Here is a 20072-nt window from a genome sequence, read left to right on the forward strand (position 1 = left end):
TTTCTTTGCTTCTGGTTTTTCTTGTAAACCCCTTTAAATTTAAAAGACCGCCTTTATACGGCCGCTTTTATACGGCCGCCTTGCTACACTATTTCTACAAGTAAATCTGCTGGTCAGCGGAGTTGCAATGAGAAGTCTACAGATGATGGACCAACCGACCAACCGTGGCTACCCACAATACTCCTGAATAAATTCAGTCGTAAAAATGTACTTTGGCGCACGCACATGAGCCAAAATGTTTTTGACTTTTTTTGGCTAAACCTTTCCGATATTTTTCTCGCTCCTTTTTCTTCCCTTTTCCTCTGCTTTCCTTTTCTCGCTTTCTTCTCCTCTCCGCATTTTTTCTTTTGCACGAAAAAGTTTTGACTTAGTCAGTGAGAAACACTGGAAATCGGACCTTGATCATCACAGGTGTATTGACCCATTTTACCAAGAAGTCCAATCACAGTTTACTCTCAGCGTTTTGTCAGGTTACCCAAATAATTCGCCAATTCCTATTTATATTTACATGCACCGGGGGATACTCGAAAAAAGTTTATACGGAGACGTCCCGCCCCGAGGTCTAACCCTTCCCCTTTCATAAACCATTTTCGACAAAAAAGGAACTCTTTCGTACATCTTCGATAGGAAAATATTGCCCTTTTCACATAACTTCAGAAGGGATACTTCATCTATTTTTTTAAAATGCTAAATAAATTTATCGTTCGGTTAATCTGTTTGAGATATTTTGAAATGGTCCTTTTAAATTCGTAAATTTGCTGTTTTTACCGTTCCCAAAATAATACATCTTGTTTATCCCCCCCCCCCCCCCCCCAAAAAAAAAAAAAAAAAAAAAAAAAAAAATGCATAAGCATTGTTTTCAATATCTCTTGGGATTTACAATGACGTTCAATCGTCCCAAGCGAAATCGAAAACAATACTTCTGCAAAAATTTTGGGGGTTAAACAAGGTGTATTATGGGATTGTGAAAAAAGCGAATGGCAGTTTTCCCTACCCTTTTATATACCTACAGCCTGGGGAGACCTTGACTGCCTAGTCCCCAGGCGCCGGTCAGCCGGCCGGTTTGGTAAGGCGGGAAAACATGGAGCGCGGGGGTTGATGGTCCGCATCAGGCCCACAACGCCAAGCGAACCGTGCATGACATTCCCACGCCATGCGAACCGCGGGGACGAGGCAGTGGAACCCAACCAGAGACCTCTTCAATTTTTGCTTTAGGAATGACCTTGCAAGTGTAGGAATCAAAAAAAATTCTGGTAATCGCCAGAATAACGATCTTTAAATGCAAATACGAGCAGGACGAATCACTGATTTGATCACTGTGCAGTTGGTTCTGTGGCTTATGAAAGGGGAGGGAGAGCTTATGAGAGCTTTTTCTGTAGTTGTAACTAGATTGCGAGAAGGTTGAGGCTCAATTTTCCTTTCAAAATTACTAACGATTTAGCGGTCGACGACGGCAAGCATTGGGATAAAACGATCCAAAATTTAATACCTTGAATACTGAAGGCAACAGACCATCTAGCTCACATTATCACCAATTTTATTAGTTTTTTTCATTGAGTAACAAGATACAAATTATTGTACAATAAAATATACTATTACAACGTGAGTTTACAATGGTTTTGTGATTTTTTTTCCAGCCGTTTTCGCGCTAGAATCAAGGATATTACGACGCAACCAATACGTTGCTTTACGACAGTTTGGCTTCCGTCTATATTCCAAAAAAAAAGAAAAAGCTTTCAGCAACATTCGATTGAAAACAAAGCAGCCTCCTACTCCTCCCTGCGAACAAAGGAAAGCCAACACGACGTAAAGCAATGACGAGTTGCCCAAATATGGAATGCCGCATACGTGCGACTTGCAGCGCCAAGTGAATTTTGGCGCCAAAATTGTCTTGAGCTACTTTATGTCTATTGAATACTAAATATTTTACAGAATTCACTTTAGCAATATTTAATCGGCTGACTGTTGCCTTTAAATCGCCACTTAGAATTACAAACCCACCCACTCAGAACACATGTACAGATCAGAGCGGAATAATTTCACGCCAGCACTGAAGTATTTTGTTAAATATTAAAAATTTTCAAAACCGTAAGATGAAATATGAACAAGCATTTGAGCATCTCGAGTCACAACGCTTCGGACAGAAATTTGTTCTGTTGTGAGAACATTAACCAACGTTACTATCCCTGGAACTATGAAACAATATGTGATTTGCGTAAATCCTAAATACAAACTGTGCTGTCTTAAAAACTATATATGCACTTACAGGAAAACAAACTTCTTGGAAAATTTAAGCAAAATAAAACCCCAACATTATCCAAATTATAAACACGGCAAAGATCCACAAAACTAATTTTCTTCCTCCTCTAGTTTAAATGCATTTACACTTACACAACACGCCTATGAAGCAAAAACAAGAAAATAAAATACAAAAAAGCAAAGCCAAAATTTGGGCAACCATTTGGAAAATGTTAAAAAAATTGTAACGAATAAGACATAATTCTTACTTGACTAAATCACCAAAAATTAAATTAAGACAACTGGACCATTGTTGACGTTATCGCTGACCTAGCCAAAAAAATTCACAATCTTATTTTACATACTCACTCGTTAGTACTAACTATCTAAAATGACGAAACACATCCATTGTTTAATACGACACGATAAATTGTCAACAAGTCAAATCACAACAATTTTTTTTTCACAATATATAAAATCTATGGACACCACTTAGTAAAGAGATTATTGATGATTCTTGAAAGAATAAACGAATGCCTTCGGTCAGTTGAAGAGTTATAAATATTTCGTCTACAATATCCCATACAAAAATCCCCTTTCCAGCCGTCATTTGCGTCGCAACAATTCTAACGAGTCAAACATCGACTGACAAGAAGACTAGCTTACATTAATTAACCACAAATTAGACGTCAGTAAATTCTTCAACGACAATACGTCATTGTCCTTCAAAACACTTTCGTTACAACAAATAATCCTTAATCTCTCATGGACTTTTTACACGAACAAATGTGCTTTCACGATTGAGAGGAAATTCGCCAGCGTCACGAGGCTTTCGAGGTCGAAAAAAGCGGCGTATGTTACTAGAAATAACATATGAGCCCTCATTCCAGGGAATTTCCGAACTCATTATACGAGTTACAATAGCCACTACAGAAATAATTTGATAAATTGCTTTACACTAACGGAAATATTATTATAAATCAGTACGACTCAAATTATTCGTTTAATTTTGCTTTACATTCACGTGATTTTTTCCCTTTGGTACCGATCACGTTAGAATCACGTGCAATCTTGGTCGATTGGCTAGTTTTTAAAACTAATCACATGACACACATGCACTCTGAAGCTTTTACCTCGTGTGGAACACACGCATCAAAATGGCTTCTCGGTTGGAATCTAGCCAGTTCCCATTGTTTTTTCTTCTCGCCCAAGGCATGAAGAGACACCCAAGCAGTGATCACGTGGAAAGTCAACGAGCAATTCCCTGAAATCTGCAGCCTCTGAAACCAGCACCTCACATATTTCTTCTCCTCTAACTGACCCAACAACCCTATACAGTCAGTTTCCTTGCAAACCTTGGGCAAACGTTTCATTGAAAACCTAAACCACTAACCGACACTTTATAAGTGCTTTGAATTTAAAACATGATTAGGAACAAACAAAAACAAATCCAGTTAAACTGGGGCATAATCAAACACACGGTAAGAAACATTCCATTTAACGCATAGAATAAGAAAAGTTTAACCACTAACTCGGTTTTGATTCGCTATATGCTCTATATGTAGTCTAACGATCGAAATGACACGAATATAACACACGCACTCTTACAAGTAATTACTTAAGCTTACAATCTGTACATAGAAAATTCCTAACTGAACAAAATTGACACGCCTTCACTCTTGCACGCGGATGTCGCCGCTACAACCTGACGTCATTTTTGACGTGTCGATGACCTCATCGTTGTTAGCCAATGAGGATGCACAGGAGCCTCGGTAGCTGTTTAACCCGCTGAATGCATCTCGTTCCCCAGGGATATCACTTCCCTTTCCACTAAATCCAAGCCCCATGGGGGCCCCGCGGGAGATAACATTTGGATTGTAGGGCTTCATTATACACCTGGGATCCGGTACTACTAGCCCCGCTTGCTGTGCATCTCTTAAGGCCAGTTCTTCAGCAAGTTTTCGGTCCTCTCGTTCCTGTTTTTCTCTCTCCTGCTGCTGGAGAAGCTGCCTACGCTCCTGAAGTAGCCTCATGTGTTCTTCGCGCTTTCTTCTTTTCATTTCAGCTTCGCTTTCTATGCTGTCAAGAGTCAGGCCGCGGTCAGGAGCATCCTGGAAAGAGAATGGACATGGTAAGATATAACCGAACTGAATTTTGCGATGAACACCGTTGTCTAATGTTTGAACTCATTTCTACTTGTACCTGTCCCATTCTGGCCTGCTCACTCCCTTGCTGATCTCCACTGACTCGGGTCTGTGGTGACAGATCACTGCATCTTGATTCAGGAGATGTCGAAGAGCTACCTTGCTCCTGCTCCTGAAGAACCCGAGCGAACTGTTCGTCCTTTTTGATTTGATCCTCTTTTCTGATAAATACAAGCAAACAGAAATCAGTTAGAGCTCCTAACCCCACAACAAAAGGTGCAAGGCATGGTGGCCCTATGGTTAGTGTGCTTGACTCCAGATCGAATGGTTCAGGTTCGAGCCCTTGCCGGGGCACTGTGTTGTGTTCTTGGGTAAGACAAGTTACTGTCATAGTGCCCCTCTCCGCCCAGGTAAATAAATAGATACTGGTGAATTTACTGCTGGGGTTAACCCTGCGATGGACCTGCATCCCATCCAGGAATGAGTAGATATAATTCTAGTCGCTTCATGCTACTGAAACCAGGATAAACTCTGGCCTGATCGGCCACTAGGCTCAAGTGCAGACTTAATTTATATGTTTCCTCGATACAATATAGTTACTAGCTTTTCACTCACCTTGACCACTCATCTATGTCAATCAACGGTCCCCAAAACTTGCGACCCTGAATCAGGCACAAAAAAATGATGTTAGACTACTACTTCAGTGGCTTCTAACACTGGACAATTTGTGTCTTTGGAGATGTGTCCCATTAAGCTTTCCTTTTAGATCGATTTGTCATACATAATTAATTGTGCGACCACCAAAAGAAGCCACGATTCATTAATTATTGTGGAAGACTATCAAGCTCTCTTTCTTGCATAACAAGTTAAAAATAATTTATGTGTTAACGTATAAGCATGTGAATCAACAACTATAGAAATAAACTGCAACATAGGTAGTAAACATACCAAGTCTGCACTTCCACGATGTGGACCCCATATTGGTGCCGTGTCTGTGAGGTTGGGGGGAGGTGGCAAAGCACTGTTGTCGTCAGAAAAAGTTCTCCAGATTGAGTCAGCCTCCATGCCATGTTGCCACCCAACAGGAGACTGTTGCCTTGGCGACAGACTAGAGTTTGATGATTGGCTGGCTGCAGGAGAGTGGCTGAGTGGGGACCCACTACTGACACCGCTGTCAGTGTCCTTTCTAGGGCTCCAGAAGTCTGCTAGGATGTCGAGGTCGAGGGCTGTGTCAGTACTCCGTGGAGATGATGAATCAGCATTCTGGTGAAATAAAATGTTAAGAAAACAGTTAGAACCAAATGACTTGCATTTTAACTTGAGAAACGAAAGAGTTAACAATTGTACTGAACAACATATTAATATGCTTTAAAATAATGTTAATCAAGAAGGAATCAGATTATTTTTGGGAAACATTTACAGTAGAATCCTCCAGGGGAAACAAAAATTGCTTTTAGAAATCAAGAGTAAAATTACAGAGTACTTTTCAAGGGAAACGAAAATTGGTTCAAGAAACGAGAGTTTGAGAAACGGAGGGTTTGAGAAATCGGGATTCCACTTTACGACTGTTGGAAGAAATACCTTTTAAAACAACCATGAAGCATCAACAACATTTTCTTTGATAGCTACAAACAAGTACAAACCTTTTCATCACTGGGTAGATCAGCTGGAATAAAAGGGCTTCTTCTCTGTGGCAGTAAAATGCCTCCTCGTCCAGCCATGTCAGGAGAATCGAAAAATGGTCGTGAATATGGCATGTAATCACCACGTCCAGGATATGGATAGCTCATGACACCCTGGTGATGGTCATAGGAATATGGTCTCCCAGAATAGTGCGAGTTATAATAGTCTCCTGCTGGTTGACTGTAATGAAAGGCACACAATATAATGACACAGTGTACTTGTTTATACAATGGAATCCTAATTTCTCACACTTGAAGGAGAAACAAGAAACAAGAAATCGGGAGGTTTGAGAAATTGGGGGTAAAATTACAAAGAAGTGCTATTCAAAGGGAAATAAAAATTGGTTCGAAAATTCGGGAGTTTCGAGAAACCGAGGGTATGACAAATCTGGATTCTTCTGTATAGTTAACCTGACAATTAGAGGATTTAGTGGGTTTTTTTTTTTTTTTTTTTTTTTTCCCCCTTGTTTAACTGACACCTATATAAGACCGACACCTGGTGTTGGTCCTGTCCCCAATGCTTCTCAGTCAATTTACTGTAACTAAACTCCCAAACCGTGGGACACCACATGTCCGTTGTGATTAACTTCTTAATAAAGACTTCTTCTATCTATAAGATGAACAGTTGGAGCCAGTCCCGACAGTGTAGGTCCTAGAGAGGGTTGACTGTATTTTGCCAACATTATAAATTTCTTGGTATAAAAAGGTGACAAGCACGTCTGAAGTACTGTCGACCTACCTGTAGGTGTAAGGTCCAGGATCAGAAGGATAGCCAAATGAAGGGTCATATGCCTGATAACCACAAGGCTGAGGCATTCGTTGCCGTGCTCTACTGTACAGGGATGGGTGCTCCACACGCCCTGGGTGGTGATCAATATGGCCGTTTGTCATGCCATTTAATCCTTCATCTGGCTGGACAGTCAAGGGAGAGTTCCGAGGTGGCGTCATCACACCTGTGAACGGTTGAAATGGTTGTCAGAGAAAAGTCTTTAATCCTGTATACCAGTATAGAAAGTCACCTTGAACCACGATGAGTGAAACATGACAACACCTCAAAGCGATTTTAGGAAAGATGAACAAATAAATGTTCATCTTTTCTATCTGTTTATTTGTTTGTCTCACAATACAAGTCTCAACACCTCAAAGCGATTCCATCATGAGACAAACAAATAAAAATATTGTTCATCTCTCCGATCTTACACCACGATGAACAAGAAACACATCCTAAATGACATGACAACTTTTGTCCTAAACAGTGATATGGTATGCAGTAAAACAAAACATACAAAGGAAAATAGAAGTATGCAGCAAAAACTGGAAGCCTTGCTTTCTTTCAAAAGGGTTCAGACCTTATGCACACCCCTGCACCCCTCACCACCCTCCTCCCTCCTTAGCCTCACATCCCAGTATTGCCACTACATAAAACGGACTTGGTTTGAACATGTAACATTTCTTACCGACAGGACCGTCCTTTCCCCTTGACACAACATTTGAATACGAATTTCCAGGAGGTGGAGCTGTTGGACTGAAATACTGAACATATCCTCCCCTGTCACTTCCTGGAGAAGAAACATAGGGCGACTGCACATGATCATAAGGAGACCGAGGTCCAGCAGCACAATAGCCGTCATTTGAATACAGTGTCATCTGCTTCATTCTCTGTGTAATAATTTGCTCTTGGCTATCTCGACGACTGAGTTGAGGTGCGGCTACGTAACAAGGGGTGGGTTGAGGCATGTCACCTGAAGAAAAAAGAAACATTCATCTTGTAAGAATAGTACAAGACAGAAAGACACTTTTCAATGAAAGCAAAGGTTGCATCAAGTCACAATAAAGACTTTTCAATTCTTACCAGAAGAAATGTAATGTGGGGAAGATCTTGAAGAGCCGTTGATGCCATTTGTAGGAGCCTGGGTAGCAGTGGGACTGGAGTCAGACCCATTCTCCAGCGGCGAGTACTGGTCTGGACCTGCACCCGACCCTGATCCTCTAGGAATAGCTGTGGGACGAGGCCGAGTAGGTCTTCTTTTACCAAACCTGAGAAGAAAAGTGCCAAGTCAGTCACTGATTTAACACTGTTAACTTATACATATCAGGCTTTATAAAATTTTAGTGGGTTTTACGGTATCTAAAATGACTGTCTGCTAGTTGTTTCAGAAACGTAGCAGCTCTCATAAGCTTGTTTGTAATTCTACTGGTCCTCTAGTGAAGCAGTTGCTACTGTTTTGGGGTACTAGGGGCATTGTCCCTGTTATTTGTTCCACTGTTTTCTCAAAGGGTAGTGAGCCATTCGTGTTAGACTTGTGGGAGCCAGGGTAGTGAGCCATTCGGTTAGACCTTGTGGGAGCCAGGGTAGTGAGCCATTCGTGTTAGACCTTGTGGGAGCCACTCTCCAACCTTGAGGTAGTTGCTTTGCACAAGAATAAGCAAACATGAGTACAATGCTACATTTCTTGCTTTACTTTTAGAAAATGTCTACATCAGGTTATCAAGTCAGTTTGGAAGCAACTCAAAAGTTCTTGTGTGTAACTTAAAAGCCATCCATAATGTATTCTCATATTTAGAAAATGTCTACATCAGGTTTCAAGTCAGTTTGAAAGAACTCAAAAGTTCTTGTGTGTAAACTTAAAAGCCATCCATAAGTCAACGTATTCTCATATTAGTATCAGGGAAATGTGATAAGGTAAGACTTACTTCTCCAACTCTTCCTCTGAATGTGCAAATGTGCAGTGCACTCCCCTGGGGCAGCCTCCTCTGGTGTGATCCCGACACATACTGGTTTTAAACTTGTTATTGGTGTGAGGCTGGAAGAAGAAAAAAGGTACTACCTTTTAGACATTTAACACGTGCATGTACATTATTGAGGTGTATCTTTCTTTGTCACACACAGTACACTGTTGACATTGCTGATCCTGTTCAGTATGTAGGACGTGTGTCAACATGAACCTAGTAAATGGCCTTGCTCACAATGAGTCTCTCCTTAGCTCAGTGGATAGAGCACCCACCCTGGGTTTTAGTAAGATGTCATAGAGTTAATTCCTGTCGGGGGCTCATATTTTTTCTTTGTCCCACGCTTGTGACATGATGAGCGGTACATCTTTCGCATTTCACAACAGAGCCTAAAATTTACTGTTCCATTTTTCTTTTTTTATTTATTTACATGAAGTTATATAGGAGAAAGTCAAACACAAATTACAATTTCCATTTATTTCAGCAACATTGTCATGTTACTTGTTTTATTATAGACTGGAAATTTAAATCATAAAATATTTTGCCGTCACTGGATAACTTTTGAAGGTTGTACATCACCAGCTATTTACATGAAAAACACTTTACAGCATACACACCTGGGGAGGATCACTTGAGCCTCTCATTCCTTTTCCATACGCCTAACGTGTTAAAAAGAAACAATACTGTCATGACTACTTCTACACAAGCATTGCAAAAGCTACTGAACCTTCTTTCTTTGAGCTGAGGTTTGTTTTGGTATTGTTGAAGTCTATTTCAGATTTAAGCAGCCATGTATCTCATTAGTGCTAGCTAGCATTTTTATCCTAACACATAAACAAAGTGCCATAGGATCACCGTTTTCTTTGCTTGCACTCTATGCAACACTGTGGTGGCAAAACGCTAGATGCTGATGATGATGATGATGACAATGAACAGTGACATACTCATATTTGTACATGGTATTTTACGTGATTTTTCTGAATACCGGTAGTTTCAATTTGAAGGAAACCTCAAAATAATAATTTTCCAATGTAGAAAAACATCAACAGAGTAATTGAAACCCAAAAATTTCAACCGACAAAGATTACGACAGATTATGAACAACGAACTTGAAAAACATTGCTAAAGTTTCAAGATCCACTGTCCATGCACAGAAGAGGTTTACCTTAATTTAAAACAATTGCACCTACTTTTGAAAAATCAACAAGTCCATTGACCACAGAATGCACTGAAGTCATAGCTTGTTCTAACTCGTTCCACTCTGGACATGTTGCCTCTGCAGAAGAAAATCAAACAAATTAATGTGATATTAAAAAATTATTGTGAATCAAATATATTTTGTAAAGGACGGGGCACAAGCAACACTTTCATGTTATGGTATTTATATTTCTCAATACTTAGTAAAGCAAAATTTGGTATCTTGTTTTCAGGTCTTGCAAAAATGAAATACCACACCCACCTGGCGAGGCATCAATCTGGGACAGTAATTCAAACTGGTCTCGCATCTGGCAAAGATCGCCAGGGTCCCCAGATCTCTGAAGAGCAATGATTAGTTCCTGAATGCTCTGAGAAAATGAGGCAGGAGATTGGAGCTGAAACAAAACAAAATGAGAATGAATATTAATTACAAGCTTCAAAGTATTTTTTGAGACTTGCAAGGGCAGGGAAAAAATGTGAGAAATGAGTAAAACTTTGTCTGCAAGTACAAAAAAATACCAAAAATACATTCCGGGCTTATATTTGCTCAACCGTCATATTAGGTGGGCTTGTTTTTGGCGAGGGTTTGTTAACAGGGGGGGGGGGGGGGGGGGGGCTTATTTTCAGATGGGAATTTGGGTTTAAAAAATCATTTTATCAAACTTGTAAGTAGTTAACAGTAGTTACAGTACCTTGTCAATGATGGATTGCATGTGAGACTTGTGATCCAGGTCGCCATACAGCAGTGAGGACCACTGGTCTGGGAGAATGCGCAGTCCTGCCTCTGTAGCAATTTGTACTATCTGTGCATCATGCTCCTTCCGCAAAGCATCATAGGTACGGTACTGATAAGAAGAAAATTTCTCATTAGACAAGTACTATTTTTCTCAACTGATAATTGCAAACATAAAATTAATAATTCCTTTCTTATTTTCTTGGTTTCTTATTCCTTTGTTTTTTGATCATTTTTCTCACAATGAAATAAATATTGTACCTGTTCTTTTAGCTGCATCAGAGATGATTCGTTGTTCTTTTTCTCAACCTGAAAAAACATATCAACATAAACACATCTTTGAGTAAATTCCACAAAATATACCTCTAGTTAACCCTGTACTTTTTTCATCAAATTGAAAGTTGTTGTGAATTAGCCACTGCAGAAGAAAATAAATATCAATGGCTGCACAACAACAAATTTTTAAACAGATTGAAGTGAGTAAAAGAACTTACATGTACCTTAAAACAGGATGCTCTGTAAAGCAACTGTACTACATGACCAATGCTTGTTTTGGAAGCCTGCGGAAACTGAGATTCCAACTTCTGAACCACAAACAGAACTAAAACTTTCCTAGACAAAGCCTCTCCTCCCTCAAGAGCCAACAAAATCAGTTTCAAAGCCTCTTCTTGCATTGCTGGTCCTAAAAACTGACAACCACGATTTCGCACAGCAGCCCATAAATTTGCAGAGAGCTGTTGCTGATTTTGATGTAATAATATGAGCTCTGTTACGGTCCTTTCTCCAAGGCTTCTAGCAGCACGCATGGCCCTCGTTCGTCCATCAGCCTCGGCAAGCTGACAGTTTACTAGTGTCACGAGCTTCCGTTGCATTGGTCTTGTGAGGATATTGTTTCCATTGCCGTTAAGAGAGCCATTACAACCATTGCTTGTTCCATTGACCGTCCCATTAGTGGCACCAGTGACGGGCCTTAAGAACAATGCAAGTTTTTCAATACACTGTTTGGCTTCTCTATATTGAGCAGCATTGTTCTGTACACTTTCTATAGGAGGAAGTTCGTCGTCTGGTACTTCCACTCCAACTAACTGAAGTAACGCATAATTGAAAGGAAGTTTGGAGATGTCTGTATCAACGTTAGCCTGATCAAATGGGCATTGTGTTTGAGACAGCTTCGACAAGCAGGAACCACACAATGTGTGTCCACAACCCAGGCTTATTGGTTTCCTGTTGTGTTCGTCAAATTCGTTGTAACATATTGGACACTGGAGAAATTCCGTCCACTGAGGTGTCTGAATCGGCATGACTGATATCAGCTATTGCAGATTTGTTGAAATTAATTAATGCTTAATACCATGGGTATCCTGCAATAAAACACAACATAATCACATGTGAAATCACTGTAGCATTTTTCTAAAATTTGAAGGAACACACATGAAGGTCACGGATTAAACGTCACACACACAACACTGTAACACAGCAAGGAAATACACTTTCTTTAAGACATTATTACCATTCAAAATGAATAACAGATTTGTAAGTGAAAAAAACAACAACAGATAACTAGACAGAAGAAGATATACGGGTACATGTACAGTGTGACATGAGGTAGTATACACCAATGAAACAATTTTAAAAACAATTACTTGAATAATAGAACTAAAGGTAATGTTTAAAACAAAAACATTTCACTTCCTTTCATGCAAGAATAAGTCAAAGCCTACGGAAGGTAAAAATAACCTAGAGTAAATATCTAGATGCACATGTAGATGTATACCAAAGGTCACAATGCCATAAACATGTTAATGCATGCTTGTAAAAACACAAGTTACTAGTAAATAACCAGTGACCCACTCATGAAATATAATTGATTGAAAAAGAAACAAAATGATTACTGTTATTTGTTTAAACATTGTACCACAAAATAAATCCATAAAGATTTCTTTAACTCTTCACCTTTTACACATTTTTCAAACAAATAATTAAACGGGATTTTCCAAGGTTAGAGATTTGATTTGACAATGAATTAACTTTGCAACTTTGAAAAAAAAACAGCTGAAAAAGAGTGCCTATTAAATTACAATATAAAATAAATCCATAGGTATCTAAATTCATTTTCTCGGAAATGTTGATTTTGGCAGTGCAAGTTAGAGTAATCATCCAGCAACAGGTCTTAGTTCATTAAGAATTGATTTTTCTGAAGATAATTTGTAATGTGACTAATATTTTACATGTAGGTAATTTGCTGTAATTCTCAAAAGTATTAGGGTGATGCAAACATAACCTTGCACCCAGAAAAGCAAGTTTAGACACTGACAAATACAATTCAAGTTTGTAAATGTTATTAGTTTTTGACTTACGAGTCCCACTGTATTATCTGTTAACGTTTATCCTTTGCATGCCAGTAATACAAGCCCGAAAACAGAAAGCCCTTAAGAAATATCTGTACATCAACGTGAATGAGAATGGCTGCTAGCCAATAACATTTAACTGCGCTGAGTCATACATACAGTCACGTGTCAAAAGTGAAAGCATTTCTTTTTCCATGAAGCTGCTTAAGCGGGTTTCCAGGAAAAAGGAAATGCTTAGCATAGTGATTTCCTACATCAACAACATCTGAAACTCTGAAATTTACTGAAAATTGGAAAAGTACATTACACAGCTACAAAATTTTAGAGCACAAAGTTGACTAAGAATTCTAATTTGAGAAAGAGTACATGTATGTATATGACTTGATGGTGAAATGTTATCTATGGATGTATAAGCTCTCTTTAATTTAGCAATTTGAAAAAATATGCTTCTGCTTCCTCAATTTTTTTTTAACCTACTGTTTTAACACATTGTTGAACTAATTTTAACTGGTTTTCTAATTTCTGGAAATAGATTTGAAATTGCTCGTTATATAATGACTAATTGACATCACTGTGGCTTAGATAAATTAAATGTTTTTGTAAACTAATTGTTACTGCAGTGGATTATTTAACAAGACTACAGGAATTTTTTCCATTTTCTGGAACTGTGCATTGTAAAATGTTGATGAATCAACGACCCTAAATTAAACATAAAAAAACAATAGAAACGAGGAAACAGCTTCATGTTTACACATTTCATAGTCAACCTTGCATAAAGGAATTTGCTTCACATAAATTACACCTACCCACGCTGCCAAAACCTACCTACGCTATCAGATACATTACAACCATGTACAACTCTAAAATAAACTGAAAGCATTTCTTATATCAAAAACTAAAATTGTATGTTAAAGGAAAATGCTATTTCAGTTCCAGCAGTTTTAGTTCTAAGAAAACTGAATTAAAATCATACACTTTCCCTGTGCACAAAAGAAATCAAAATTTCCTTTAGTCAGCTGACTGCATATTGGTTTAAGCTTGATGGTCTGAAAGTACGACGAGAGTAGAAACTAAATTCTTAGCGAGCGAGTCATCTACAAAAAAGTCATTCATGGTTACATAAAAACCTTCTGAATTACATATTTGAACATGAATGTGTTCTTTCCTAATAAAGATTACTAAAATTGTGTTCAGAATTAAAATCTAGACTATCTGTGATTAACTTTTGAAGTTTTTAAGTGGTAAAACAGACTAATTGCCTAAAAATCAAGCAATTCTTACTTTCAATATAACAATTTGACCCTGTGTTGTGTTGAGACTTGATACTCATGTGATATACAACGTTCAACCAGCAGAAAATAACCTTTGTGTATGTTGCCTTAAATGGCTACAAACGATTTTTTATCCAGTGTGTTAGAACATGTTTACAACTATTAAGTTTTGAAAACATGACGACGATGATAAACTACCTGTAGAAGTCGTGAAAAGCTAGAAAAATTCTTTAGAAAATATTACGGCTGCATCGTGGTGGCGACTGTTACGTAAATTATAATTTATGTTTATAATGAGATTACAGCTGGGAATGAAAATGAATTCTTTTCAAGTTCGATCAAAGCACTTAATCACAAGTTCGAAATGGCAGAATAAAGTTGCATTGAAAGGTTTCAAAGGATGTGTTGTCCGTACCTTCGATTCTCAAGCAAAACGTTTCGTGACCCGAGCCAGATATGCATTCATAAGCACAAACCAAAGAATTGAACTTCCTGTAGCAGAACGAGTAACAAACAACCCCACTAATATTGAACTTTCAGAGATGAACAGTGAAGAAGATAACAGTGAAATGAGAAGATTTTTTTCATCATTAAACTGTAGTAAACAATTTCCGCTATTTTACGTCGCCTAGACACAAAACAAACACTGGCAAAAGAGTTGGAGCTTTGAAATTCTTTTGACTGCCTTGAGGGTCATGCGAATTTGACGAATGCATAACAAAGCTCAATATGATCATTCGTACTCTGAATTTCCGATTATTCCAAAATAATAAATCATACATGTCGATAAAATGAGCACTGCTGAAACAGAATTACCGAAGAAACGACCAACATTGTTTCTACAATAGCAATCCTGCATAAGCAGCATATTTTCTATTGAAATTTCTGAACAGTTGACAAGCCTGAACAAAGACCCACAACATTACGACAAAGCGACAAATTTAGAACCGCTTCGTCGTATTCGAAATTCGCCGATTTCTTCCAAAATAGATCGCTTTTACAGTCTTGGGGCGCACAAATAAATACAAAAACGTTACGAAAACTCCACGAGGTAGATCAATGCCCCCTACACGTAAAACAGTGCAGAGCAACATGTTTCTGCACGTTCCCAAGACTGCAAGAACGACCATGATACGGCGCTTCACGCTTCATAAACTCACCTTAAAATATACAGAAATCGCTATCCAACACTGGAAAATACTTGTCTGCACAAACAATGCCTTAAGCTATCCACTAGGCTTTTCAAGAAAGCAGCAACTTTACGATCTATCACAGCAAATCGTCGTACGGTTCTCCTCGCAAGGAAGTCGAGTTTCGTTTCCACAAAGAGGAATTTTAAGCGTATGGACACACAAAAGATGTCGTTATTGAGTCCTTGAACACTCCCAAAGGAAGTATGATGAAATTTTCAACTCTGGTGAATGAGGTGAACCTTTCGCATTTGAAAATCCCTATTCAAGTCGGCGGATTTTATGTTGCGCTGTTCGAGAGCTTCGTCAGTTCCATGATGACCGATCGACTAGTATACGCCATGACCGGATAAAGCAACTGACGGTATCTCCCCCCGGGGTTAACGTCATCCCTGCTGGCTGCTACTGCGCTTGCTCACTCGCCTGTCGGAAGGGAAGCTCTCGTATTTCATTGGTTTGTTTTGCCAACAAAGGAAGTAACACAAACCCCAAAGGGGGAGGGGACGAGAAAAGAACCCCTTTGTTTCTGGAAAGAACCTCACGCAACGTAAAATCGGCAGTGATCACATCGAAGCTAATTTAGGCATTACATTTTACAAGGCGTTTCCTTTCAGCAAGATGCTTTTCAGAACCGTCCTCCGTGATATTTCATTTCTTTTTAATCGCTCTTGGACTTTGTATCTGAATAAATCGCCGAATATCAAGATATTTTCAATTTTTGAATTGTGCGCATGAATTGCCTGGATACAAGCCCAGACATATCCCTTTGTTTCCGGCAACGAAGAATACCTTACATTTGACATCTCGAAGAAACGTTTGTAACTCTGGATCAAAAGTACTTGTTGCTATGTCAATAGATAAATTTTTTGAGAGCTATGGAAAAGCGGGTCTTCTAGCAGATGTACAATTGTACATTTCTCGAACAATATTTATTAATGGAAGTCGTGAGTCCTGAAAATTTTCACCTGTTGTTTTATTTGTTTGTTTAATCGTGTGTTAACTTCAATTGACATGGTTTCGGTGTTAAAATTCGCAAAACCCTTCCGTTTGGGAACTCCGAAATATTGTTAGATTGTGAGTTTTTCAGAGCAAAACAAATCTGGCTAAAAAGGTAAAAGATAGCTCCACACTATAATTATTTTATTCGAATCAGGAAATGCACATAGAATGAAGTTTCTTTGTGAATAAAAAGACCTATTGAAATATTTTGCCCGAGTGGTTTAACCTTCACCCCGCACCCTTCTCCACCGGCTAAAATATACTCACCCCTCCGTGAAGTAAACTTTTTTGGCGCGGTCGAACCGTGGGTGTATGTATATTGCTAAATCGTCTGAGAGAAACTTTTCAACTTCCGCTGTATAAGACCCGGTGGACTGTTCGATATTAAGACAGTTTTATGAAGTCTCTACATTGTCCCGTGGGATACAGAAGTTACTTAACTTGAGAAACCGGAAATACGTTAGTGACAAAACGGAAATGAAACATAACAAATGCTTTCCTCGTTGGGCAATCGGCGAATTTTAAAAAATTTAATACAATTTAACTTGCTACACTCTAAACTGTCCAGAACTTAAATCGTACGAAACGTGTCCATTTTGCCGGTCTCAAGAATAAACGATAAATTACAGTTATTGGCTAAATATGGTCACTTAGCCAACTAAAGGGGAAATTGGGTGTTTCTTTGTGAACAAAACGGCCCACGCAAGATCGCCCAAACGTGTAAAAAGTACGGGGAATTAAAAAACAACTTCCGGTTGCAGTGGTAATGGAAACTACCGAATAGTAAAACCTATGAAAATTAATCGAAATTAAGAGATAGCTGTTCCAATTCGATAATTTTAAGACAATATATGTTTTTTGCGCTTCCAGAGTAGTGTCTATTTTTGCCGAAATTTGCAGGTCTTTTAGCAGGTAGCTTCAGAAATCGAGCCTGTTATACCCATCTGTTTTGATGCGAGTGTTTGCACGATCAAGCTCAAAAACTTTAAAATTTAGTTAACTTCAGGTTTAAAAATCAAGGCCAGCAAAATGCATCAAATGAACTTTTAGTAGAATTATTTTACTTTACTTCTCTCTTTTGCGAACGAATACGTTTACCCCAAGTCTTCATGCACACGTGGTAGGAAGACATTTTGCAATAGCAACAGGTGGTTGGCGAATTATGTTCCGAAGCATGAAGGCGGCGCGAAAATAATTTATTGTCTTCTTATATTAAAAAAAATCCTAGCTTTTAACGAGATAAAGAAACAGTGATGGCTACTGCAACACAATGTTCGTAGCAACTTAGCCTTAAGCCGGCGAAGAAAAACAGAAGAAAGTGTTTATAATTCGATATTTTTCTTGCATGTGAAAAGCAAATTTCTTCTGCCTACTTCAGTTTCGAAAACAAAGTGTACCCCGTTCTTAAATAAATATTCGCAATAAATGCTGGTTTAGTTTACACCGTGAAAATATGCTGCATTATTACGCTTTCACACGACAGAATTCAATTTTGGTGCCCCGCGATTCAACAGTAACAGCTGTAAATTTAGTTCTACTACAACTGACCTTGCTACTTGGCCTCAAATCCATCCACGAGGGAAAATTCCCGTTTACATCCAGTTCCGCACTTGATGAACACCTCGCCTTCCACTGATAACAGCTTTTCTCGATGTTGAGACTTATACGTCCCAACGCCCTATTCGTTGCTGTGAAAAACAAAAAAACACTTATAAAAAACAATTACGCCATAAAACTTGAGGCAGATTATTCACTTGTTTTTGTCCCCAATGCTCCAGATTAAGGTGTGGCCACTTGTTTACCGCGGTCATGTCACGGCAAAATATAGGCTGCATGTTAGACCGAGAGATTATTTTTTTTTACGATAATCCGTAAGGGCATCAGGAATTATTATGGAAAAAATAGTAAACAATCAATTGTCATTAATCGGGATTAAGGCGGATTTCGCAGCAATTTGAAAGTGAGATTTTGGCGTTCTCGCTTCTCCCTTACACCTTATTAAACAAGGCGTTCCGTTGAACTGGCAGTTCCATTGCTCGACAGGTTCTGAACAAGCTAAGTGTCAGAAAATCTGTCACTGACAAACAACCCTGAGGCTGTGAGGTCTGTAAGTCAGTGCCAAATATGCAAAGAGCGTCAAACAGTTCATTTTTCGAGCTTTAGGAGCTTTGCGAATTGCTAATTGAAGGTGTACGGGCTGGAGAAAATTTCGCTTTTTTCGGCGAATTTCATTTACCATGTAAAAAAATAAATCGCAAACTGCTCATGTTCTTTTTTGTTAAACAAACTGAATACAAAATTAGTATTCTTGTGTTTTACTCCCGTCTTGATAGTTGTTTTGCTATCAATTGCTTGTCTGGACTAAATGGCTTTCAACACTCGCAAAATAATATAGTTAAACAACAATAATTTTTAACAACAATTTAATTAACGTGATCATAAATAATTGGCATTAGCCTGATATTTTGTTACTTTCACGCAGCAACCTGTTCGAAACATCACTATACAGGTGTGATCAAGGAAGGTTCTTTCGGTCGACGCCCTATGCACTATCGCCTATGCACTTTTAACTCCTCTTTGTTTTAATGAAACATCACACAAATCGGAGGTAATTTAACTGAAAAGAGCGACAGAGTGAAAATAATCTTGTTCGCTTCGCTGCACACCTGTACATCAGTGTTATTCCAGATTAATGTTTAATGGGACAAGGGATAAGACTTAGGGTATCTTTAAACGAGTATCATTTGGGAAGTTTCTAAGATTACACTTGCATCCCAAATTCTTGTAACACGAGATCAAATATGGCCAGAATGATCGAGGGAAGCTGAAATCAGTTGTCCACAGAGCGTTCATTTATAAGCTGACTTCTTGGTGGTGGTGTATCGCGCAGACTCCTGACAGCTTTTCGATTTCAGTAATGGGCTCCTGTTTTAGTACTGTCCTCATAAATCGGTCAGGACTGTATAGGCTTTAAGCACAAGCTGTGCTTCAGGTTGAATTTTTTTTAGGCTGCCGGTTAAAGTAATACGAAAGCATATACAGTGGAACCTCGATTTAACGAAGTGCCAAGAGACGGGAAATTTGTTCGTAGTATCGAGGGTTCGTAATCAAACCCGAATAACGATTGTAAAACAACCAAGGTTCGCGAATATAGTTAATATGTTTCACGCGGCGGCACTACCCAGCATTATGATCTCGACTGTCAAAAATACTGTACATTTATCCACATAGGTATAAAATATGTCTTTGGAGTTTTCCGAAAGATTTTCATCTTTGTTGTCTCTACGTTCATCGTAGACTGTAGACGAATCGAGGACATACGTTGGGCTCGGAGAGGACGATATCGAGGTTCGTTATATCGAGGTCCGCCAACACCTGCGGGGGGAAGAATCGTTCGTATACCGAGGGCCGATATAGAGGTCGTTAAATCGAGGTTCCACTGTATACTGTTATACATTCAGCATTTTTAAATGCTAAATACGGATAACCATTGAAATTGATTGAAATGAAACCCTCTGGCAACAAAAATTAGCTTTCACC

The 20072-nt window shown here is 38.8% G+C and overlaps 1 protein-coding gene across 2 annotated transcripts; it reads right to left on the reverse strand.

Moving 5' to 3' along the window:
• Nucleotides 1-1520: 1520 nt before the first annotated feature.
• LOC144666052 (uncharacterized) lies at nt 1521-18220 on the reverse strand. 2 transcript variants are annotated; one of them, XM_078527414.1, is made up of 16 exons: nt 18081-18220; nt 11225-12085; nt 10986-11033; nt 10684-10836; nt 10254-10386; nt 9985-10070; nt 9412-9453; nt 8759-8868; nt 7917-8101; nt 7522-7806; nt 6804-7017; nt 6026-6245; nt 5331-5645; nt 4998-5044; nt 4441-4603; nt 1521-4349 (listed from the first exon to the last, which is right to left on the reverse strand). In XM_078527414.1, the coding sequence occupies exons 2-16, from the start codon at nt 12023-12025 to the stop codon at nt 3912-3914; spliced, it is 3240 nt and encodes a 1079-aa protein (XP_078383540.1). In that variant the 5' UTR covers nt 12026-12085; nt 18081-18220; the 3' UTR covers nt 1521-3911. The 2 variants fall into 2 exon arrangements, with proteins under 2 accessions (XP_078383540.1, XP_078383534.1); XM_078527408.1 differs by lacking the exon at nt 18081-18220 and adding an exon at nt 15504-16002.
• Nucleotides 18221-20072: the final 1852 nt, after the last annotated feature.

The sequence above is a fragment of the Oculina patagonica genome, chromosome 1, assembly GCF_052425735.1.
Source record: "Oculina patagonica isolate OP01 chromosome 1, crgOcupat, whole genome shotgun sequence".
Lineage (NCBI taxonomy): Eukaryota > Metazoa > Cnidaria > Anthozoa > Scleractinia > Oculinidae > Oculina > Oculina patagonica.